Source organism: Dipodomys spectabilis, unplaced genomic scaffold (genome assembly GCF_019054845.1).
Source record: "Dipodomys spectabilis isolate Male_0828 unplaced genomic scaffold, ASM1905484v1 ptg000173l, whole genome shotgun sequence".
NCBI lineage: Eukaryota > Metazoa > Chordata > Mammalia > Rodentia > Heteromyidae > Dipodomys > Dipodomys spectabilis.
Window position 1 is genome coordinate 4,361,289 of NW_024870850.1, and position 25,230 is coordinate 4,386,518.

General features: G+C 48.2%; 1 protein-coding gene across 2 annotated transcripts in view; it reads left to right on the plus strand.

Annotated features, from left to right (window-relative positions):
- The window catches only part of Insr (insulin receptor), a 94,889-nt gene that overhangs the window by 61,238 nt on the left and 8,421 nt on the right, over positions 1-25,230 (plus strand). Inside the window, exons 6-19 of one of the 2 annotated variants that reach the window (XM_042693571.1) lie at positions 792-1,006; positions 2,836-2,962; positions 4,514-4,764; positions 5,068-5,235; positions 9,184-9,385; positions 11,221-11,256; positions 14,354-14,628; positions 16,392-16,531; positions 19,433-19,592; positions 19,891-19,993; positions 21,195-21,262; positions 22,379-22,623; positions 24,714-24,824; positions 24,935-25,094. In XM_042693571.1, coding sequence (XP_042549505.1) covers positions 792-1,006; positions 2,836-2,962; positions 4,514-4,764; positions 5,068-5,235; positions 9,184-9,385; positions 11,221-11,256; positions 14,354-14,628; positions 16,392-16,531; positions 19,433-19,592; positions 19,891-19,993; positions 21,195-21,262; positions 22,379-22,623; positions 24,714-24,824; positions 24,935-25,094 — 2,261 coding nt within the window. The remainder of the gene's footprint in view (positions 1-791; positions 1,007-2,835; positions 2,963-4,513; positions 4,765-5,067; positions 5,236-9,183; positions 9,386-11,220; positions 11,257-14,353; positions 14,629-16,391; positions 16,532-19,432; positions 19,593-19,890; positions 19,994-21,194; positions 21,263-22,378; positions 22,624-24,713; positions 24,825-24,934; positions 25,095-25,230) is intronic. The other variant, XM_042693572.1, reaches the window with a different exon arrangement.

Below are 25,230 nucleotides of genomic sequence, written 5' to 3' on the forward strand. Positions count from 1 at the left end.
GCTCACTAGTGTATTCTGGGCTGCTGTAGAGGCAAGAGTTACCAGGAGGGCCCTTTATTGCCATGTTCAATTGGCTGTCGCAGAAATCAGGTTTCAGGGCTAGGAAGGTGGCTCAGTGGTAGAGCGCTTGCCTTGCATGCATGAGGCCCTGGGTTCAATTCCTCAGCACCACATAAGCAAAAAGAAAAAAGCCAGAAGTGGTGCTGTGGCTCAAGTGGTTTAGCGCTAGCCTTGAGCTGAAGAGCTGAGGGACAGCGCCCAGGCCCAGAGTTCAGGCCCCACGACTGGACCCCCCCAAAGAAATGGAAGGGGAGGTTTTTTTTTTGGTGGGGGAGACTAAATGGAAGAGGAAGGGAACAAGATAATGGGGGTGACGATGAACAGAGTACATGGTATCCATGTCTGAGAATGTCCTAATGAAACGCATTGTTTGGTACAGTTAATGTATACTAATTTAAAAAAAAAAAAAAAAGAGGGGGGGCTGGGAAGGTGGCTCAGTGGTAGAGCGCTTGCTTTGCATGCCTGAGGCCCTGGGTTCGATTCCTCAGCACCACATAAGCAAAAAGAAAAGAGCCAGAAGTGGCGCTATGGCTCAAGTGGTAGAGCGTTAGCCTTGAGCTGAAGAGCTGAGGGACAGCGCACAGGCCCAGAGTTCAGGCCCCACGACTGGACCCAAAAAAAAAAAACAAAAAGGGGAACCCATAATCAAAACAGAACGTGAAGCTGGGCTCCAGCCTGGCTCCTGCTGGAGGTCGAGCTGTCACGTGACCTGGGTGCCTCTGTCTCTGTAGGAATTACTCTTTCTATGCTCTGGACAACCAGAACCTAAGGCAACTCTGGGACTGGAGCAAGCACAACCTCACCATCATCAATGGGAAACTCTTCTTCCACTATAATCCCAAACTTTGCTTGTCCGAAATCCACAAGATGGAAGAAGTTTCTGGAACCAAGGGACGCCAGGAGAGAAATGACATTGCCCTAAAGACCAATGGAGACCAGGCCTCCTGTAAGTCACACTGCCTTGGTGCTCCCAGCCAGATAACCCACGGAGGAGAAATTGCAGAAGGAAGAGAATTAGGGGGGGGAAATCTCCTCTTCCTCCTCTTCTTCATCCCCCTCCTCCTCTTGGACTGAGATCCTATCTCAGCCTCCTGATTGGCTGGGATTGCAGGCAGGCACTGCCACACCCTTCTGAGAGCAGTATAGATTGGAACCCAAGAACTAAGAGGGAGGAGGAAAGAGAGGCTTGAGCCCCACTTAGTTCTGTCACGGATGGAGACTGAGCAGAGCAGAGTCGTGCTGTGGCTCAGAATGTTCCAGCAGGCACCCTGCCTTTGACCCAGCTGCGAAATCAGCACACTGGGACTCTGGTCAGCCCTTGGAAGTCCAAGGAGACATTAAGTCTTGGATGGAGTTTGGGAGAGGGTTCAAATCCCAGACAGGCAGAATGACTCCACCCCTGTCTATTCACAGTTGGACAGTTGGGTCTGTCCATGCTCATTTGCATGGGCTCATTTGCATACAGATTAGCCAATCTGTGATATCATACACCTTTCATGTGCAGGACCACACTGAATGGAAGGAGCTGAATGTGGTGTGCGAGTGTGTGTACACACGTGTGTGTGTCTGTGTGTGTCTGTGTCTATATGTGCATGTGTGTATGGAAAATCACAATGAAACCCTGACCAAACTGGTTGCTAGTGGCTCATGCCTGTCATCCTAGCCACTCAGGAGGCTCAGATCTGAAGATTGAGGTTTGAAACTATCCTGGGCAGGAAGGTCCATGAGACTCTTATCTCCAGTGAACTACCAAAAATCTGTGGCTCAAGTGGTAGAGTGCTGCCTTTGAGCTCAGGGACAGTGCCCTAAGTTCAAGCCCCACAACTGACAGAAAAAAATGCTGGAAGTGGAGGTGTGAATCAAGTGGTAGAGCGCCAGCCTTGAGCAAAAGAGCTCAGGGACAGCGCTCAGGCCTGAATTCAAGCCCCACAAAACTGACAAAAATAAAAAATGAAAAAAGAAACCCTGACTCAGCTGGGCGCTGGTGGCTCACTTCTGTCATCCTAGCTACTCAGGAGACTGAGATCTGAGGATGGTGGTTCAAAGCCAGCCTGGGCAGGAAAAGTCTGAGAAACTCTTTATCTCCAATAATCACTCAGAAAACCTGAAGTGGCGCTGTGGCTCAAGTGGCAGAGCACTAGCCTTGAGCTGAAGAGCTGAGGGACAGTGCCCAGGGCCAGATTTCAATCAAGTCCCACGACTGACAAAAAAAATCCCTTGACTATTGGGGCTGGAAGGTGGCTCAGTGGTGGAGTGCTTGCCTTGAATGCATGAGGCCCTGGGTTTGATTCCTCAGTACCACAGAAGCAAAAAAAGCCAGAAGTGGCACTATGGCTCAAGTGGTAGAGCGTTAGCCTTGAGTGAAGAGCTGAGTGACAGTGCCCAGGCCGAGTTCAAGCCCCAGGACCGACAAAAAAAAAAAAAAAAAGAACAAGAAAAAGATAAAAACCCTGACTGTGCAAATATCTACTTATTCTCAAATAAGTAGAGATTGCATTCTATTTATATAGATATTTTAATTACGCATGTGGATCAGTGTTCCCAATGGAGTACCTTTTCTAGGGGGCGTGGCCTAGTTGTGCAATCTGGTATTCAGTTAAACCCCTGATTATTGCAGTCTTGGCTAGCTACCTGGCTTGGCCTTGATCTGGGCAAACCCCTTGCTCAGATTATGTTTTGGCCTGAAATGAACACCACCCCTTATCCTAATGACTGGATTGTCTTTTTTTTTTTTTTTCATTCTTTTCTCTTTTTCTTCCTTTTCAACTTTCCTAGGTGAAAACGAATTACTTAAGTTTTCCTTCATCCGCACATCATATGACAAGATTATGCTGAAATGGGAGCCCTACTGGCCCCCCGATTTCCGAGACCTCTTGGGGTTCATGCTCTTCTACAAAGAGGCGTGAGTAGTGAGAGGCAGGGTCAGGAGAGATGGCCTGGAGGGGGACTCCCATCCGTCGGGGGGACTACACCTCATTATTTCCTTCCTCTGCATGAAATAAATAATAGTCTACTTCCCTTTGGATGGTCTTGCTGGTTCCTATTGCAGAAAGTCAAAAATATCCCCTTAGGCTGGATGCTGGTGCCTCATGCCTATAATCCCAGCTACTCAGGAGGCAGAGGTCTGAGGGTCACAGTTCAAAGCTAGCCTGGGTAGGAAAGTCCATGAGACTCTTATTTCCAATGGACCAGCAGAAAACCGGAAGTGGAATTGTATGGCTTCATGTGCTAGAGCGCTAGCCTTGAGCAAAAGAGCTCAGGGACAGCACCTAAGCCTGAGTTCAAGTTCTACAACCCAAAACAAACAAACAAATAAATCCCCTCAGATCAAAGATCTGAAATTAAGGCTGAAAGTTTTCGTGTAGCGGTTGGTTCTGGAGGAAGTTTAATGGAAGGAGAGAAGATACGGGGTTTTCCTATGTTGTCCAGGCTGAGTCTTAATTCTTGGGGTCCAGGGATCTTCCTGGTTCATCTTCCTAAGTAGCCAGGACTACAGGTATGAGGCCCCCTACCCTGCCATAGGTCCAGAGTTACTCATTTCCTAGAACATTGTTCCATTGTGTGTATCAGACAGCCTTAGCAATCAGGCATGTAGTCCACTGAGTTATTTTTTTAGAAAAACATTTCTGAATCCATTTAAATATATTTTCCAACATAATTTTTTTTTTTTTTTTCAGTCATGGGGCTTGAACTCTGGGCCTGGGCACTGTCCCTCAGCTCTTCAGCTCAATGTGAGCTTACTCTACCACTTGAGCTACAGTGCCACTTCTGGTTTTATGGCAGTTTTCGAAATAAGAGTCTCATGGACTTTCCTGCTAGGGCTGGCTTTGAAACCTCAATCCTCAGATCGGCTCAGCATAATTTTTATGAAAGTGCCTAGCATTACCAAAACCCAGATTTAAGATTCCAAACCTGGTTTGTACAGAATGCGTTTATTTTTGTACTGGCATAAATCCAACAGATTGTAAAGCAAAAGGGTTTTTTGAGCCGGGCAGTGCTGGTGGCTCATGCCTATAATCCCAGCTACTCAGGAGGCTGAGATCTAAAGGATCGTGGTTCAAAGGCAGGCCAGGAAGTTTGAGCGACTTCTTGAACCCAGGGACTCAGGCATGCAAGGCAAGCGCTCTACCACTGAGCCACCTTCCCAGCCTTCTTATCTCCAATGAACCAACAGAAAACCAGAAGTGGAGCTCAAGTGGTAGGGTGCTAACCTTGAGGGGAAAAAGCTCAGGGGACAGTGCCCAGGCCCTGAGTTCAAGCTCTAGGACAGACAGACAATTAAAACAACATTAAGCCAGATAGCCTCATGATTATTATTATGTATAACTGACAGGTCCTTTCTCTTTGGTGGGTCCATGTGGTATTACTGATGGCTAGACAAGAAACCCATTGGATGTGCTCAGAGCAATGGCCTCTCCGTGCTAATCACCCTCCTCCCATTCTCTCTTTAAAGTCCTTACCAGAACGTGACGGAGTTTGATGGACAGGATGCCTGTGGCTCCAACAGCTGGACCGTGGTGGACATTGACCCACCCCAAAGATCCAACGACGCCAAGTCCCAGAAGCACCCTGGCTGGCTGATGCGGGGCCTCAAACCCTGGACCCAGTACGCCATCTTTGTCAAAACTCTGGTCACCTTTTCTGACGAACGCCGAACCTATGGGGCCAAGAGCGACATCATCTATGTACAGACAGATGCCACCAGTACGTGACGCCGGCTGCTGTTGGTTTGCTCGATGATTTGTGCCAGTCCTGGGACTTGAACTCAGAGCCTGGGCACTGTCCTTGAGCTTTTTCCGCTCAAGGTTATCCCTCTACCACTTGAGCCGCAGCTCCACTTCCAGCCTTTTTGCTGATTCCTCAGAGATAAGGGTGTCTAGGGTTTTCCTTCCCTGGCCTGGCTTTGAATCACGATCTTGACATCTCAGCCTCCTGAGCAGCTGGGATTACAGGCATGCGCTGCCGTATCTGTCCCTCATGGTTTCTGTCTCCTTTTCCCCCTTGCAGATCCTTCCGTCCCTCTGGACCCCATCTCCGTTTCCAATTCCTCATCCCAGATCATCTTGAAGTGGAAGCCCCCTTCAGACCCGAACGGCAACATCACACACTATCTAGTGTATTGGCAGAGGCAGGCAGAAGACAGTGAGCTCTTCGAGTTGGACTATTGCCTCAAAGGTGAGCACGGGCCACGCTTAGATCTCTGTGTTGGGATGCAGGCCTCTTCCTGGTTCCAGGATGTGTGTACGCACGCAGGCATGCACGCACATGCCCGTACATGCATGCATCGCCTAAAAGGACCTCCTCAATTTTCCTGCAGATGATATGATCCCATTCTTCTTTCTGCTGAGTAATATTCCAGTGAGGCATGTACATTCTAAACACTATACATACCTACACACTGAAGACTCATGTAAAAGCCAGGCACAGGGCTGGGGGTGTGGGTGTGGGATGTAGTTCAGTGGTTCTGCATGTGTCTAAATGGGCTAGGCCCTGGGCTTCCATCCTCAACATAGCAAAACAAAAACAAAGACACCCCCTCCTCCCACTGGAACTCAAAATATCCAGATACAATAGCAGGCCACATACCACGTCTCAATCAGCCTTGCGCCACATAGATGATGGTGCCCCCGTGCAGTGGTATCATTTAGTGGCATGGCCGCCATCTTGTTTGTGCAGCGTTCACTCAGTTGGTCTCACAGTGATGATATCACCGAATGGTTCATTTCTTCCTGTGCCATCCTTAAATGGGCCCCCACCATTCTCTTCTGGAATGTTCTCCTCTTCCTCTTGCTTTTCTCTTCCCCTTCTTCCACCCCCACTGCAAGGCACATGGCGGTGTTAACCTACTCGAGACTCTGCAAAGCCAGAAATGCAGCCAGCTTGTGGGAAAGTCACTGGCAAAGTCAGAGAAGGATTTTGGCCCTTCCAGGACCCCATAGATTTTTTTTTTCTTCCTTCACTATTAGGTTTTGAATTCAGGCTGCCATGTTTGCTCATCTTGGTTGCTTATGGTTGGTACTCTACCATTTGAGCCATGCCTCTAGTTTGCCTTTTTGCTAGTTAATTGGAGGAGACAGTGTCTGAAACTTTTCTACCTGGGCTGGTCTTCCAGATTTCAGCTCTCTGAGTAGCTAGGATTCTAGTTGTGAGCCACAGCATCTGTGAATGACCACACACACACACACACACACACACACACACACACACACACACACACACTTTATATATATATATATATAAAATATATATTTATATTTTTGGTTGTTGTTGTTTTTTTGTGCCTTTTCTGGGGCTTGAACTCAGGACCTGAGTGCTGTCCCTAAGCTTTTTATGCTCAAGACTGGTTCTCTACCACTTGAGCCACAGCACCACTTTCAGCTTTGTGGTGGTTCATTGAAGATAAAAGACTCACGGATTTTTCTACTGAGGCTGGCCTTGAACTGTGATCCTCACATCTCAGCCTCCTGATAGCTACAATTACAGGAGTGAGCCATCGATGACTGGCTAATACCTCATAGCTTTAGGAGTCAGAGACAATAAGGAGCTATCTTTGATCTTTCTGTGCTTCCAGTAAAGAAAGACATCCTTGTGACAGGTTTGTTTTTGTTTTGTTTTGTTTTTGTTTTCCATTTTGAATCTTATTTCACCAGATTCAATTGCCTTGAAGGAAAATGGATAAAGACTTAAAACCTCAAAGTAATATGTGTAGATTATTTTAAAACTAGTTTACTTTAAAATTTTTCTTTGCTATCTAATAATTGTCCATATTAGCTGGGGTGCGGTGGCTCATGCCTGTAATCCCAGCAACTCAGGAGGCAGAGGTAGGAGGATCAGATTCTGAGGTTGACTCCAGGCAAAAAGCCTCAGACCTTATCTGAATAATCACTTAAGCAAAAAGAGCTGGCTGCCTAGCTCAAACAGTAGGTAGAGTGACCTGCCTAGCTACCGTGAGGCTTTGAGTTTAAACTCTTCTCTACATATATATGTATACAATATGCTTAAATCAAATGTAACAGGTTTCCCATTTAATATCGATCTGTAATAAAGTATTCAAAGCTGGGCACTGGTGACTCACACCTGTAATCCTGTTATTCAGGAGGCTGAGATCTGAGGACCCAGTTCGGAGCGAGCCTGAGCAGAAAAGTCTGTGGCTCAAGTGATAAAGTGCTAACCTTGAGCAAAAAGAGGCTCAGGGACAGAGCCCAGATCCTGAGTTCAAGTCCCAGGGCCAATAAAACAAATAAGAAAGCATTCACAACCCTTATAATAGTGGCTATCAGAAGCTGAGGGAGGAGAGGAAAGTGGTGTGTGTGTGTGTGTGTGTGTGTGTGTGTGTGTGTGTGTGTGTAGTTTGATAACATATTAAGTGAACAAGTTGGTGACAATGTTCTGGTGTTCTCTTATACAGGAAGAAAACTAGAATATATTATATATTTCAAAATAGAAAGGGGGTTAAAAATTTGGACAAGAGAAAGTATTTTTTTGTTTACTGTTATAAAGGTGATGCACAGAGAAAGCTTTTGTAGTTATTATTGTTTTACTCCTCCCTCCCCCCCCCCTTGAGTTAGTTGTTTCATTTATCTTTTTATTTTAGTTTTTATTTTTATTTATTTTTTTGTCAGTCTTGGGGCTTGAATTTGCAGTCTGGGCGCTGTCCCTGAGCTTCTTTTTATTCAATGCTGGCACTCTACCACTTGAGCCACAGCTCCAATTTTGGTTTTCTGGTGAGTCATTGGAGATAAGAGTCTCACGGAGGGCTCGGGATGTGGTTTAGTGGTAGAGTGCTTGCCTAGCATACATAAAGCCTGGGTTCGAGTCCTCAGTACCACAGAAACAAAAAGCTGGAAGTGGCGCTGTGGCTCAAGTGGTAATGCGCTAGCCTTGAGCAGAAGGCGCGTGGGGACAGTGCCCAGGCCCTGAGTTCAAGCCCCAGGACTGACAAAAAAAAAAGTCTCATGGATGTTCCTCCTTGGGCTGGCTTTGAACTGATCTTCACATCTCAACCTCCTGAGTAGCTGGGATTACAGGCGTGAGCCACCAGCCCCGGCTCATTTGTCTTTTTTGTGTGTGTGTGTTTCTGAGTTAGTTGGTTTGTTTGTCTTTGATTTTCCTGGGCTGGCGTCAGTGGGTGGCACAGCTTGGGCACCAGGCCAGGGGAATGCTGGTGACGTGTGGCAGGCCTCTTGGCCTGGCTCTGGACTCTGCTGCCAGGTTTGGCTTAAGTCCCTGGTGGCGTTCCTGTGTGTCTCCATTTTGGGAGATGGGGTAGAAGGCAGATGACGGCTGGGAGCTTCCCCAAGTGTAACATCATGTGCTATATGTCTGCCTATGACATCACCCTGGCCTGGCCTGGGATTACAGGCGTGATTTATTTCCTCAGCTGCTTTATATAACTTGAGGCTGACCCACGTCGGGCTCCATGCTGAGCAGTTGGCTGTGCCTTTGAGGGTCTGACGCCAGCTACAGCAGCCAAACATGCCTCTTGAGGGGATTAGCATGGAGCTTATTAAATTTTGGATTCGAGTAATTATTACAGAGGTTACAGAATTAAAAAAAATCAGTCAGGCACTGGTGGCTCACGCCTGTCATCCTCGCTACTCAGGAGGCTGAGATCTGAGGATCGCGGTTTGAAGCCAGCCTGGGTAGGCAAAGTCCCTGAGATTCTTCTCTCCAATGAACCATCAGAAAACCAGAAGTGGCGCCGTGGCTCAAACTGGTAGAGGAAAAAAACTGCTCAGGGACAGCACCCAGGCCCTGAGTTCAAGCCCCACAATCGACCAAAACAAAAAGAAAGACACTGCTAGATGGTTCAGATAGCATGCTTCATGTTAGGTTTGTTGTCCCATATCATGTACGCACTTTGCTTGGCTTTCTCCACTCAACGCTGGCGCTCTACCACCTGAGCCACCCCTCCCCTTCGCTTTGGACTGTGATCTTCCTACCTCTGCCTTTCAGAGAGCCGGGATGAAAAGCATGCACTACCACACCCGCCCAGGAGGTTTTTCCTTCTTCTTTTTATTTTTTGCAACGTGGAACTTTCCACCTGGGCCCGAGCGTGTGTCTGTTTGGGGGAGGGAGGTGACACTTGAGCACTCCTCTCTCTTGCTGGGTGTCTTTCCCTAGGGTTGAAGCTACCTTCCAGGATGTGGTCCCCACCGTTTGAGTCCAAGGATTCTCAGAAGAACAATCAGAGCGAGTATGACGACTCTGCCAGCGAGTGCTGCTCCTGCCCCAAGACTGACTCTCAGATCCTGAAAGAGCTGGAGGAGTCCTCGTTCCGGAAGACGTTCGAGGATTACCTGCACAACGTGGTATTCGTCCCCAGGTGTGTGCTTTGGCGGTGTGTGTGTGTGTGTGTGTGTGTGTGTGTGTGTGTGTGTGTGAATCCTGGGCTCGCTTGGTGCCCATCCACTTGGGTTGTAGGGGGAATGAGGTGACATGGGGTATCCCCCCACCCCAAGATCACAGCTGGTGGTGGCTTCTGAGCTGAGCCCTCTGTGGATGGAGAGATCCTGCAACTACTGCGGGGGGGGGGGGGGGGGAAGGGGTTAGGGTGTGGGGGTGGATTTGAACCAGTGAGAGGGAACCACGAAACCCAGCCTGAGACACCTGAGTCGAACCTGGCCTGCACGCTCCTACCTGCAGTTTCCTGCTGGTGCTCCTGAGAAGTCCTTCCTTCCTTTCTTCCTTCCTTCCTTCCTTCCTATCTTTTCCTTTCCTTCCTTCCTATCTTTTCCCTTCCTTTCTTCCTTCCTTTCTCTCTCTTTCTCTCTTTCTTTCTTTCTTTCTTTCTTTCTTTCTTTCTTTCTTTCTTTCTTTCTTTCTTTCTTTCTTTCTTTCTTTCTTTCTTTCTTTCTCTTTTCTTCCTTTCTTTCTTTCTCTCTCTTTTCATGTTAGCCTTGGGACTTGAACTCAGGGTCTTTCACTCTTGCTTGATTTTTTTTTTCTCTATGCTGGCGCTGTACCCCTTGGGTTAAAGCTCCCCTTCTATCTTTTTGCTGGTTAATTTGTGATAAGAGTATCTTGGATTTGTTTGCACAATCCCCAGATCTCAGCCTCCCGATTAGGTGGGATTATAGCATGAGTCAACAGTGTCCAGCCTACTTTCCCTTTCTAATCCATGTCAGCCCCTCACCTTTCTGGAACTTTCCACAGCATCATCAAAACTCCTAAAGGCTTCTCCTATTGAAATAGTACCAGTTCTTTAGTGAGTGAAAGGCTCATGTGCTGGGCTGGGAGCTGGCAAGAAAAATCACTCTACGCTTAAAATCCATCTTTTTTAAAGAAAGTTTTAATTTTATTTTATTTTGTCTTTTGTGGATCCACGTTGGACAGGTTCATCTGTTGAGTTTCTTTGCTTTAGTGGTAGAGATGTTGAATGTTGTCCGTGTGGACATGAGCTGACTATCGGCCTGACTCAGTTTCCCTTTCCTCCTCCATCATGATTTTCTCCTTTAACAGTTGAGTTCTAAGTGTCTGCCCCAAGAAAGATGCTCAGATGTCTTCTACAAATGGGGCAGCGTTTGCAGGCAACCTGAGAACCTCTCCTCATAGCTTAAAATCATCTCCGAGGCGGCCATCAGCGGCTCACGCCTGTCATCCTAGCCTTACCTCTCAGGAGGCTGACATTCGGAGGATGGAGTGTTGAAGCCAGCCTGAGACTCCAATCCCCAGAGAGCCAGGAAAAAGCCAGATTGGAGATGTGGACCACATTGGTGGTAGAGAACCAGGCCATGAGCAAGGAAGCTAAGGGATGGAGAGCCAGGCCCTGAGTTCAAACCCCAGTCCTGGCACACACACACAAAAACAAAAATGCATGAGGCTTGGTGCAGTATAAAGAAGAAAGATTCCTTTATTAGCTGGCATTCTGGGGAGCCCAAGAGCCAAGGTCACCCTGGCTGCATCATATGATGTCAGTGGGGAAGCCAATGAGGAACAGGGGGCGGGGCCTGATGATGAGGTCACACTTAGGCTCTACCCCTTAAAGGGTCCATTACCCCTTATTTGCCATCCTGCCTACCAAATATTTTCTAAATTCCTGGGAAGCTGTACTCAACCCCTGTCCTCATCCTGACGTGGTTTCCGAGTGGCAGAGTCCAGTTGGATGATGCTGTGTCTGGCCTCAAAAGTGTTTGATTTTCGTTTTGTTTGTTTTTACAGAAAAGCCTCTTCAGGCAATGGTGTAGAAGATTCTAGGTATGATTCAGCCTGGCCACGTCCTCATGGCCCCCCTCACCCTGTGGCTGCTCAGTGCCACACAGGGGTTCCTGTAGCTTTCTGCATGACGGGCTGTCTTGTCAGATGCTTCCCAAATTCACCCATTCAATGTCTTCCTATCAAAACGGAATCTGGGCATGAATAAGGGGGTGGGGGTGGAGAGAAAGAATGAACTAACACACTCTTCCTAAAAAGGAAAACAAAAAATTAGAATCGAAGGAGGATTTCCTGGGTCCCTCCCATGCCTCAGTTTACCTCTACTAGGATTACATCCGCAGCCTGAGATCCATGCAGCAGCAGGTCTGGCACACTCCAGGAGCGCCTACTAGGTGCAGGAAGGCTGAGGTGAAAAACAAAAATGTGAATATCTCCCTTAGTCCCCAGAGTAGCTGGGATGACAGGTGTGAGCTACCAGCTCCTGAATTAGGTTTGTTAGGCCAGGTGTTACCTGTGTGATCCGCTCTGCCCCCTAATGGTCATTTTGAGCATAACAGGTGGTGGAGAAAAAACAGGGTTTTGTCTGGGTCTCAATGAAGCTGGATTTCTGGGATCACCCCTGGCTGAGACCAATCTGTGTGTGCACCCCATCCTGGGCTCTAAGCAGCAGCATTGCTGGCCAGGGAGTCGCCTGGGATGGAGTCACGGCTCCTGTGATTGGTCCCTTTGGTCCACCGTGAAGTTGGTGGATAAACTCTAAACATGGTTGGTTTATCAGGGAGCGTGCTAGAAAAAGGTAAGCATAGAACCTTCTAGTTCATTGTCATCCTGGAGGGCCAGACAGTGAGGCCTTCAGATTCTGAGAGCCAAGTGCCCTGTCAACAACCTGTTTTGGGTTTAGATTAAGGAGGCCTATCCGGAAATAGCTGCCCCAAGCAGATCCACTTGCCATAATTGAAATATGAAATAAGCGAGTGATTCCTGTCATAACTGCCATAAAAACTCAGTATGCCAGAACCGGTTGCTCTTGCCTGAGATCTGAGGATTGAGGTCCAAAGCCAGCCTGAGCAGGAAAGTCTGTGAGACTCTTAACTCCAATTAACCAGTAAAAAGCTGGAAGTGGCGTTGTGGCTCAAGTGGTAGAGCACTAGCCTTGAGCAAAAAAGCTCAGGGACAACACCCAGGCCCAGAGTTCAAGCCCCAGAACCAACACACACACACACACACACACACACACACACACACACACACACACACACACACACACACACACACACACACATTCATACACAATTAAAAGCACTGCAATCAAAACAGTCCAAATATACCGTATATTTCATCTCTCAGGTTGAAAATCTGGAAAACAAACTAATCAAATGCAACCCAATGTTTTTTTTTTTTTCTTTCCTCTTTTTCCCTCCCTCCCTTCCTCCCTTCTTTCCTTCCTTCCTTTCTTTTTTTGGGCCACTCTTGGGGCTTGAACTCAGGGCCTGGGTGTTGTCCCTGAGCTTTTTTGCTCAAGGCTACTGTTCTACCACTCAAGCCACAGCTCTGCTTCTGGCTTTTTTCTGCCTCATTGGAGATAAGAGTCTCACTGACTTTCTTGCCCAGGCTGGCTTTGAACTGTGATCCTTAGATCTCAGCCTCCTGAATAGTTAGGATAAAAGGTGTGAGCCCTAGGTCCCACCCTCTAATCCAATTTTTTTTTGGGGGGGTCCAGTCGTGGGGCCTGAACTCTGGGCCTGAGTGCTGTCCCTCAGCTCTTCAGCTCAAGGCTAGCACTCTACCACTTGAGCCACAGCGCCACTTCCGGCTTTTTTCTTTTTGTTTATGTGGTGCTGAGGAATGGAACCCAGGGCCTCAGGCATGCAAGGCATGCGCTCTACCACTGAGCCACCTTCCCAGCCCCTCTAATCCAATTTTTTAACCTCTAGTTTTGCTGAATTTGGTGAGCTCCCTGTAGGTCAGCCCACGAATTGTTACAATGTTTCTAGATAACAAATGTAGCCATGGTGGATTATGAAGTGTAAAATGTTTCCTATTTCCTTTAATTTAGTGACTTTTCCCCCCCACTGATCAACATTTGAAAACTAATAAGATATCAATCAGCAGAGCAATATTATGGTAGGAAAAAAAATGGAAATGCTCTTAAAATTAAAAAAAAAAATCAAACCCAGAGCATGTATCCTATCATTCGGCCTCCAAGAGAATACTCTGATTAAAATTTAAAAAAAAAAAAAAAGGGCTGAGCACCGGTGGCTCACACCTATAATCCTAGCTACTCAGGAGGCCGAGGTCTGAGGATCGCAGTTCGAGGCCAACCTAGGCAGGAAAGTCCACGAAATTCTTGTCTCCAGTGAACCATCAGAAAACTGGAAGTGGTGCTGTGGCTCAAGTGGTAGAGCGCTAGCCTTGAGGTGAAGAGCTGAGGGACAGCACCCAGGCCCAGAGTTCAAGCCCCATGATGGATTCTCCCCCCCCCCAAAAAAAAAACCAAACCAAAACAAAACATATATATAGGAAGATGAGCTGGGTGTGGTGGCATAAGCCTGTGGTCCCAGCCTTCAAGAGTCTGACACAGGTAGACCTCAAATTCAAAACTGTCCTGGGCTACATAGTGTTCTAGTTGAACCTGGGTCAGCCTGGTTTTATGATTCCTCTGCTCCTACTTCCCGCCATAGCTGGGTGTGTGTCCCAACACTTGGCCCTTTCTGTTGAGATGAGGCGTTGTGAACTTCTTTCGCCTGGACTGGCTTGGAACTGCGATCTTCCCGATCGCTGTCCCCTGAGTAACTAAGATGACAAATGTGAGGTTCTCCCTCGTTCCCCCCCCCCCCCCCATATACCCCAGCACCCAGCTCGTATCTCATCTCTATTTCCAAACTAACCCTGGTGATTATTTGGAGCAAATCAGCACCTTGGTTAATCAAGCAAATGGCCCTGGGGCCACGGGCTGTGATACTGAAATATCAGAGTAATAACCTGAAAGCTTCTTCTCCTGGTGGTAATTTTATTTCTGTGCAGTCTGCAACCTGCTCTTCCCTTGCCATGCCGCCGTCTCTCCCGCTTCCTTTCCTTTCACGAAGGTGAAGTTGTGACCCTGTCCCTCCCCCTTCCCCGTGTCTTCCTGTCACTCCAGGCCATCCAGGAAGCGCAGGTCTCTCGGGGACGTGGTGAATGTGACCATGATGCCGCCTGTCATCCCGATTTTCCCCAACGTCTCCTCCACCGTGGTGCCCACCACCCAGGAGCCACCCCGGCCCGTCGAGAAAGTTGTGAACAAGGAGTCGCTGGTCATCTCTGGCCTGCGTCACTTCACCGGCTACCGCATCGAGTTGCAGGCCTGCAACCAAGACGCCCCGGAGGAGAGGTGCAGCGTGGCCGCCTATGTCAGCGCCCGGACCATGCCCGAAGGTGCAGCCCTCTTCTATATCTATATCTATATCCATACACACATATATGTTATATGCTCATTTATGCCTGGTACCCTACAACCTGAGCCATGTCATCAGCCCTGTTTTTTGCTGGTTAATTGGAAATGAAGTCTTTTTTGTTGTTGGTGGTAGTTGTGGGGCTTGAACTCAGGGCCTGGGTGCTGTCCCTGAACTTTTTCGCTCAAGGCTAGAGCTCCACCACTTGGAGCCACACCACCACTTCTGTTTTTCTGGTGGTTCATTGGAGGTAAGAATCTCATGGACTTGCCTGCCTAGGTTGGTCTCGAACTGCGATCCTCAGCTCTCAGCCTCCAGAGTAGCTAGGATCACAGGCATGAGCCACCCCTGCTAGCTTTTTTTGTTTGTTCTTGTACTGGCACTTGAAATCAGGGTTCTGGCTCAGTTCCTCAGCTTTTTTTATATTCAAGGCAAAAAAGGAAAAAAAGGCATAGTTTAAAAAATTTTTTTCTCAAACAAAGCCTGGCTCAAGTCGTAGAGCACCAACCTTGAATATCAGAGCCAAGTGAGAATGTGAGGCCCTGAGTTCAAGCCCCAGTACTAGTGCACACACAAAACCTAAAACAAAAATAGCCACCACTCCTATAACAGATAATGCTTGAGCTAAGAAGCTATTGGCTTGGGCAGGAATAGCAAGAAAACAAAAACAACCCTAGAGAATAGCACTAGAGAGCTAGGAGGAAAGGAGATAGAAAGTAGAAGGGACAAGGTCATCCTACCAGATAGAGGAGTAAGGAAGAAAGACAAACACAAAGTCAGCTGAAACAATGAAAATAAGAACGAGAGAGCAGGAATGATGAAAGATGACAAAAGCAGGTAATTAAGAGAGGAAAAGTGGATCTAATTATAACAGAAAGAGAATAAAAATGGAAGGAGAGGAGGAAAAAGAGTGGATTAAAAATGAAGTATTATGTGGGAGAAGGTAAACTATACAACTCGTGGGTTGAGAGATTACCTCTATAATAACCATAAAATAAATTAATTTTAAAAAATGAAATATTAAGCCAGGCGCTGGTGGCTCATGCCTATCATCCTAGCTACTCAGGAAGCTGAGAGCTGAGGATCGCAGTTCAAAGCCAACCCAGGCAGGAAAGTCCATGGGATTTATCTCCAATGAACCACCAGAAAACCAGAAGTGGAGCTGTGACTGGTAGAGCCCTAGCCTTGAGCAAAAGAGTGAAGGGACTCTAGTTCAAGCCTCACAACCGGACAAAAAAGAAAAACAACAAACACAAGCACTGACCCGTGGCTCAGGTCTACTTTCCAGGCCCTGCGTAAGGAGCCTGAAGCCCCAGGCCAGCCTGGGTCCTCAGTAAGGCAAGAGCCCCGCTAGCAGACAGGAGGTGTGGCTCAATGGTGGGGGAGTGGCCTAAGTGAAGGGGCTCAGCGGTGGGGGTGTGGCTCGGTCGGAAGGGGCGGGGTTAAGCGTTGGGGGTGTGGCTCAGCAGAACGGCGATGCTTTATAGTGGTGGGGGCGTGGCTCCACAAAGGGGGCATGTCTCGGTAGTGGGGGCGTGTCTGGGTGTGGCCAGAGGAGAGGCGTGGCTTATCAGGACGTGGCTAGGCAGTGGGCGTGGCCGGAGCGGTAGCCACCCTGCTGGGGTTCCCAGGCAAGCTCCGGAAGATGAACGAGGAAGGAGACACCCCTCTGGAGGATCCTGTCCCTGGGGCAGGCAGGGCCGGGGGCGGGGTGCGATCTGACACCCAGACTTCATCATCCTGCAGCCAAGGCGGATGACATCGTCGGCCCCGTGACCCACGAAATCTTCGAGAACAACGTTGTGCACTTGACCTGGCAGGAGCCCAAGGAGCCCAACGGCCTGATCGTGCTGTATGAAGTCAGCTACCGGCGGTACGGCGATGAGGTGAGGCCTTTCCAGCCCCCAGCGTCACGCTTCCCTCCCCGGAGCCCGGGTCACCGAAACATAGACCCCTGGCTGTCCGGTCAGCCCGTCAGGAGATGGCCTCCAGCCGCCGGCCTGGCCGGGTACACGCCTGTCATCCTCACTGTGTACTCAAGAGGCTGTGATCTGGAGGATCATGGTTTGAAGCCCTCCTGGGCAGAAAAATCCCAAGGACTCTTTATCTGCAGTTAACCAGAAAACAAAAAATAGAAGAAAAAAAGCCAGAAATGGATCTGTGGTTTAAGGGATGAGAGAACTACCTAGCCTTGAGCTTAGAAAAAAAGCGAAGGGGGTAATATTCAGGCCCTGTGTTCAAACCCCATTACTGGCATGTGTACACACACACACATACACACACACACACACACACACACACACACGCACGCACACGCACACACGCGGGAAGAAAAAAGGAAGTGTCAGCCTATAAGCTTTTCTGTTTTTCCTGAATCTTCCAAGCTGGACAAAGATTGATGACGTTGTTGTTATTACTATTGTTATTTTCCTAAAAAGACCAAAGATAGATTTGCTTGTTTGTTGTTGGTCATGGGCTTGAATTCAGGGCCTGGGTGCTGTCCCTGAGCTATTTTGCTGAAGGCTAGCGCTCTACCACTTGAACCACAGCCACAGAGCCATTTCCGGTTTCTGTGGTTCATTGGGGATAAGAGTCTCAAGACCTTTCCAGCCCAGGCTGGCTTTGAGCTGCAGTCCTCAGATCTCAGCCTCCTGAGTAGCTAAGGCTTACCGGCTTGAGCCACCAGGGCTGGCTATATTTATTATTTTTATTATTTTTATTCATTAATATTATCTTTTTAGATCAACATTTTCTTTAGCTTCCTTATTTTTATTTTTATTTTTATATTGTGTCAGTTGTGGGGCCTGAACTCTGGGCCTGGGCGCTATTCCTCAGTTCTTCAGCTCAAGGTTAGTGCTCTACCACTTGAGCCATAGTACCACTTCTGGCTTTTTCTGCTTGTGTGGTGCTGAGGAATCAAACCCAGGGCCTCATGCATGCAAGGCAGGCATACTACCACTGAGCCACCTTCCCAGTCCTTACTATTATTATCTTTTTTTGGTGCCAGTCCTGGGGCTGGAACTCAGTCCTGGGTGTTGTCCGTGGGCTTCTTTTGCTCAAGGCTAGTGCTCTACCACTTATAGTTCCACCTTTTGGCTCTTTTGATGGTTTATTGGCAGTAAGAGTCTCGTGGACTTCCCTGTCTGGGCAGGCTTCGAACCTTGATCCTCAGATCTAAGTCTCCTGAGTAGTTAGGATTACAGGCATGAGCTATTGGTGTCAGATTACAATATGTGTGTGTGTGTGTGTATGTGTGTGTGTGTGTGTGTGTGTGTGAGAGAGAGAGAGAGACAGACAGACAGACAGACAGACAGAGAGCATTTAGCTCCTTCACCATTGATTGGGTTTCAATTCTTACTTTGCTCTTTGCCTCCATGGAGATCAACTGGGGCAGATTCTAGATCTTTCCACCCTGTTTCCTTCTTGCCTCCCCACCCCCTGGAGTTGCCTGTAGTAAACATTCGAGAATTTGTACATTTGAACCTTTGCTCCCTGTCTCCTGTTTGCCAGCTCCAGTCACCTGGCAGGATAAACATGGGCGTTGAGACGTGTAACATTTCTTCTCTCCACCCCTTGCCAGTTTCCAAGCTGGGCTTTCTGCACACCCGGTTAACTTTGAAACGGTTGGGCAAAGTTTTCCAAGTTCTGGTTGGCTGCTAACCGGTTTGACCCGCTTTCCTCAGTGAGCCTCTCTCCTGATTAGTTCTGGCTCACCTCCACTTCCCTGTCTGCACTGGGCATGCGTGTCCTTTGCTTTATATTCAGTCCTTGCAGACACTTGGAAAAATGCCAAATTCTGTTTACTTATTATCTATGTGTGTGGGTTCTGGGGCTTGAACTCAGGGCCTAGATGCCCTCGCTGAGCTTTTTCCCTCAAGGCTGGAGCTCTACCACTTGAGCCACAGCTCTACTTCCTGCTTTTTTGGTGGTTCATTGGAGATAAGAGTCTCATGGTCTTTCTTGCCCAGCTTGGCTTTGAACCAGAATCCTCAGATCTCAGCCTCCAGAGTAGCTAGGATGATAGCCATGAACCATCAGTGCCCGGCCTATTTGTTCTTGGATGTTGCCTCGATGGGGGTCCTCTTGTTTGCCACCTGCCTGACTTTGGGGGAGGGGTGTGGGGTAAGAGTTCCGAGTTCAATTTTTGCCCCTGGTTGCTTCTCAGCTCTAGAATTTTGTTTGATCAAGTTGAAGTGAACTAATCTTTTAAGCAAACTCTACTCTGTGAGCCAAGTGGGGCCTCCTGATATTCTTCCCCCTCCTTCCCCTCCTCCTCCTTCTCCCCCCCCTCGTGAGCTATGAAATATTTTGGGGGAGATTAAGGGAAGTTTGGGGGAATTGAACTCAAGGCCTCAAGCTTGCTAGTTAAGTGCTCTATGCTTAAGCCAAGCCTCCAGCCTTGCTTTTACTGGCTAATTAGAGACTTACCTGCCCAGGCTGGCTGGCTTCAAACCACGATCCTTAGATCTCGGCTTCCCCTGTAGCTGGGATTATAGGCCTGAGCCACAGTGCCTGGCTCCTATACTGCTCCCTTGTGTATGTTGATGGATTTCTCTGTGGCTGTTTCTGTGCAAAGTTGAGTCTGATCTGTGAGTTGGGAGTATTTACTCTCAGGTCCTGGCCTGCAGCCCCCATCTGAAGTCCAGTTTTCTTGCTCATCGCTGGAGGCTGCTGATAAAGCAAGTCAGGGATGCAGGCCTGATGCCTGGCTCCTGACTCCACTTTTGTGCTTCTCAGACAACAAGGCTGTCACCTTACCCCGTGGGTCCTTTGTTCCCTCTTTCTAGGAGCTTCACCTCTGCGTCTCCCGAAAGCATTTTGCCCTGGAGCAGGGATGCCGGCTGCGAGGGCTGCCCCCTGGCAACTACAGTGTGCGCATCCGGGCCACCTCATTGGCCGGCAACGGCTCCTGGACCGAACCTACTTATTTCTACGTGACAGATTATTGTAAGTCTCTACCGCCATGTCTTGCTTGGTTTGTTATTTGTTAAGAATGGGGGTAGAATCTCACAAACTTTGTGCCTGGATTGCCTTAACACACAGAAAGAGAAAGAGAGATAGGACAGACTGAGAGACTAGTGCTCTACCACTTGACGAGAGAGAAATGGACAGAGAGACAGACGGAGACAGACAGACAGACAGGGCCACAGCATGGCCAGGAGAGTGGGATTTGTGATGTGAAATCTGAGGTAAACACGTTTTGATGCGAGTCAGTTAGTTATTTTTCCTCTCTCCTCTATTTCAGTAGACGTCCCATCCAACCTTGCGAAAATCATCATCGGCCCGCTCATCTTCGTCTTCCTCTTCAGCGGTGTGATCGGAAGCATTTACCTGTTCCTCAGAAAGAGGTAGACACCCCTCCCCACCCCAAACCCCAAACTGACAGAAAACAAGTGCCTAGGAACAGGTGCAGGCATAACTGGAGTATGTTCACAGACTTTACTGAGATGGGATGAATTACATGGCGATACGGTGTTGGCGCCACACTCCCAGCTCCCTTTATTTGCTTTAGTTTTTTAGATAGGGTCTCATGCTTTTGCCCCGGCCTAGCTTTGGATTGCCATCCTCTGTCTCTACCGCCTCCCAAGTTGTTGGGATTATAAGCATGTGTAATCATGCCTGGCTTGTTTAAGATAAGGGCCTTGCTAACTTTTTGCCCAGACTGGTGTCAAGCCATAATTCTTTTGTCTGTGCCTTCTGAGTAGCTGGGATGATAGGCATGTACCACTAAGCTCGGCCTCTCATTTACAACACTGTTATACAAAATTCTTTGTAGTTCATTGATTCTCACTGAGAGTTTTTATTTGTCTTCCATAAAATCTTTGTACCTATGACCAGCCTAAGATGGCTATTAATGTAGATGTTAATTGATTTTTGGTTTTCTTTCTTTTCTTTCTCTTTTTGGCCATTCCTGGGGCTTGAACTATGGGCCTGGATGCTGCCTCTGAGCTTCTTTTCCTCCGGGCTGGAACCACAGCACCATTTTAGGCTTCTTCTGTGATGAATTGGAGATAAGAGTCTTAGGGGCTTCCTTGTCCTGGCTGGCTTTGAACTGTGATCTTCAGATCTCAGCCCAAGGCTAGCGCCCTATCACTTGAGCCACAGTACCACTTCCGGCTTTTTTCTGCTTATGTGGAGCTGAGGAATAGAACCCAGGGCCTCATGCATGAAAGGGAAGCAGTCTACCACCGAGCCACCTTCCCAGCCCCTGTTTGTTTTTAATAGACAGCAAGGTCTCACTATTTAGTCTATACTGACCTGGAGCTCACAGTCTTCTTGGCATATAGCCTTTTAAGTGCTGGGATTATAGGCATGTGCCACCAAACTCAGCTTGATTAACATTTTGCATTAGAGAATAAGACAGAAATAAGATGTGTAAGTTCCTATACATTCTTGTTTTCTCAAGTTTGGAAAACAAGACTCATTTATAGCAATTCCTGAGTTGTAGTTGTTGCCTATTTCCATGGGGTGTAAATATTCACATGTTGGCCAGTTCTACAGAGTTCTACAAGAATCTCAAGCTTGTGTTTCCCTGTCTTTCTCCTCCAGGCAGCCGGATGGGCCAATGGGACCACTATATGCTTCTTCAAATCCTGAGTATCTCAGTGCCAGTGATGGTGAGTCCTTTGCCCTTCCTTCATGGTAGTCCGTTTGTGTGTGTGTGTGTGTGTGTGTGTGTACTTGCCAGCTTGAACTCAGGACCTGATGCTGTCCCTGAGCTTTTTTTGCTCAAGGCTAGTGCTCTACCACTTTGAGCCACAGCTCTACTTTTACCTTTCTTTTGGTGGTTCATTGGAGATAAGACTCTCATAGACTTTCCTGCCCTGGCTGGCTTCTAACCACAATCTTCAGATCTCAGCCTCCTGAGTAGCTGGGATGACAGGCGTGAGCCACTCTGTTTGCCTGGCTTCAAAGGACCTAATTGTGGGATAGTGACCATTGTTTTAGGGCTTGGATATGGCTAGTCATCTGCAGGCTGGTGGTCTCCAGGCATGGCTGAGCCTCCATCTCTCCCTCCCTTTTCCCTTCTCATCTCTCAAGGTCCAGCCTGGGATTCTTGTATAGATTCCTAGCAACCAGGGTGGGAAAGTGCCAGGGCAAAGCCCCTTCCCATCTTCTCATCTTGGATTGTCTCCCATCAACCGAAGCAATCCTTGTAGAATCCATCCCTTGGCGGGATGGGCTGCTAAGTATCTTGGGCAGTTTTTTTCCCCCACATTGTCTATAATTTCCTAAGTATTTATTTATTTTTCTCTATAGAAATGACATGCATTTTCACATCTAAAAGCATACACAGATGTATATGCCTTTTTGGCATTTTTGTGAACCGACTTCCTTTCCCTTCTCTCCATCCCAACTCCTACGGCACAGTTGGCAAATCATCAGAGCCAACAGGAAGTAGTGGGGGAACCTGAGAATGGATAGAAGGCCAGGGATTCGGCCATGCTGTGCACTTAGGGCCAGGATTTGGACCAGGTTGATTTGGGGAGATGAGCTGAATCTTTGTGTTAGCCGTGGATGCCTGCCTCATGCTGGGCTCTAAGCTCAGTGCTCAGCAAAGGGAGAGAAATTGAGAGAGAGAGAGAGAGAGAGACAGAGAGAGAGATCCTGGATAGTAGGATGGATGGATTTTGGGTGCCCCTTGGATGGCAGGAGGATGGATTGGGGGGGCTCCAGCTATGTTGGGAGGTGTCTGGGTGGGCCGAGACACCGTGTGGATAAGTGAGAAGTAGTTTTTCCATGTTCTGTGTACGTGCCGGACGAGTGGGAAGTGCCCCGGGACAAGATCACCCTCCTTCGGGAGCTGGGCCAGGGCTCCTTCGGTATGGTGTACGAGGGCAATGCCAAGGACATCATCAAGGGCGAGGCGGAGACCCGTGTGGCGGTGAAGACGGTCAATGAGGCGGCCAGTCTGCGGGAGCGCATTGAGTTCCTCAACGAGGCTTCGGTCATGAAGGGCTTCACCTGTCACCACGTGGTGAGTGCGGGCGGGAGGGGACGAAGGCTTCTGTGCAAACAGCACTGAGCCCATCCAGGACACTGGACATGGACCCCTGCATGCCCCACATCCTCCTAAATAAACCTCCCATGCCCAAGATGTGAGGCCATGGGGGTCTTGCCCTTCCATATTTCATCCTCTCCCACCTCACCTGGTACCAAACTCATCACTCACTCACCACTTTCCAGAATCTTCCTTTGCTTTCTGGGGTCCTCCATTGCTTTCCTCTCTTCACTTTCCAGAATCTTCCATCGCCTTCCAGAATCTTCACCTTCCAGAAACTTCCCTGGCTTTCTAGAATCTTCCATTGCTTTCTAGACTCTCTCATTTGAGGAGCTTCTGTAGCTTCCCAGAATCTTCCCATCACTTCTTAGAATATTCTTTTGTTTTCTAAGACTCTCATCACTTTCCAGAATCTTCACTCATCACTTTCTAGAATCTTCCTTTGCTCTCTGGAGTCCTCCATTGCTTTTCTCATGTCACTTTCCAGAATCTTCTACCACTTTTGAGAATCTTGATCTTCCAGAAACTTCCCTGGCTTTCTAGCATCTTCCATTGCTTTCCGGACTCTCATTTGAGGGTCTCCCATGCTTCGCAGAATCTTCCATTGCTTCACAGAAACTTCCTTCACTTGCTAGAATCTTCACTTGCTTTCCAGAATCTGCTTTGGAGTATCTCCCATCACTTTCTAGAATGTTCTATCACCTCTAGACTCTTCCATCACTTTCTAGAAACTCCTCTTGCTTTCTAGAATCTTTCATTGCTTTCCAAAGTCTTCCCTTGCTTTCTAGACTTTCAGAATCTCCCTTCACTTTCTAGAACCTTCCATCACTTCCTAGAATCTTGCTTTCTGAGACTCTCATCATTATCCAGGATCTTCCATTGCTTCCCAGAATCTTCTGTCTCTTTCTAAAATCTTTCTTTGTTTTCCAGACTCTTCTGTCTCTTCCCTCTTCTTGGCTCATGTGTAACCCTTAACTACATGGAGGTCTGCTTTCTATTTCTTCCAGAAGCTGGTATAAGCTTTCTCTGTCTTTGTGTTCTTGTTGGGGTCTGTACCCTTTCATCCTTACCATCCATATGTATGGGACTCCTAAGTTCCTCTGTTGTCCTTGGCTTGCAACAGATTTCTGTCCTTGTGGACTGGGTCCCAGGCAGTGGAGACGGATTCGAAACCCAATATGTGAATTATGTTTTAGAGAAAAGGCAGTGGAAATAGGAAAAGAGAGAGGAGAGAAGGGGGAGGTTGATATACTTAAGCAAAGACTAAAAAATGTGAGAGACCAACTTCCGTGGACATGGGAAGAGACAGAGCACCCAACAGCAGGAAAGTGGATGCAGAGATTTGGAGGTAGAAGCATGGCTTGTGTGAGAATATGGATATTTGTCGGGAGTATATGTAATGCTGGTCCTGGGGCTTGAAGTCAGGGGCTAGATGCTGTCTATGAGCTTCTTTTGCTCAAAACTACACTCTATTATTGAACTACAGCTCCATTTCCAGCTTTTTTTTGGGGGGGGGGTGTGGGTGGAGAAGAGTTTCACTGCCTGGGTGCAGGTGGCTCATGTCTGTAATCCTAGCCATTCAGGAAGACAGAGATCTGAGGATTGTGGATCAAAGCCAGCTCAGGCAGGAAAGTCCAGGTGACTCTTACTTCCAGTTAATCACCAGAAAAACCAGAAGTGGTGATGTGACTCAAAGTGGTAGAGTGCTAGCCTTCGAGTGAAAAAGAGCTCAGGGACAGTGCCTACGTCCATGACGGACAAAAACAGAAAACAAGAAAAGTCTCACTGACTTTCCTGCCTGGGCTCTCAGATCTGGGCTTTCTCAGATCTCTGCCTCCTGAGTAGCTAGGATCACAGGTGTGAGCCACTGGGAGTGTGAAGGAGCTGAGATTAGCCTTGAGATGTCCTGCAGGTGGGCAGGGTCTGTTTATACCCCGAGATTGGGGTGGTTGAGCTCACTCCATATAGCTGCAAGATGCTGGGAGCACTGTGCAGGCTCCAGGCAGAAGAGCTGAAATGATAGACTGTGATGGGAGCAATCCCCACCGCCCATGCCTGCCCCACAGGTCCGCCTCCTGGGCGTGGTGTCCAAGGGCCAGCCCACACTGGTGGTGATGGAACTGATGGCTCAAGGAGACCTGAAGAGCTACCTCCGATCTCTGAGGCCAGACTCCGAGGTGAGCTTAGCTCCAGATACCAAGTCGGGCTCCCACTCCTGGCTCTGGCTTCCAGTATTCTTAAACATAACAAATCCTCCCTCCCCCCTCCACCCCATTTTTCATTACAGAATAACCCGGGTCGCCCACCCCCTACGCTGCAAGAGATGATTCAGATGGCAGGAGAGATTGCTGACGGCATGGCCTACCTGAATGCCAAGAAGTTTGTGCACCGAGACCTGGCTGCACGAAACTGCATGGTTGCCCACGATTTTACTGTCAAAATTGGAGGTGCGTCTCTTTTTTTTTTTTTTCTTCCCTGCTAGTCCTGGAGCTTGAACTCATGGCCTGGGCACTGTCCCTGAGCTGCTTTTGCTAGACTAACACTCTACCACTTGAGCCACAGCACCACTTCTAGCTTTTTTGG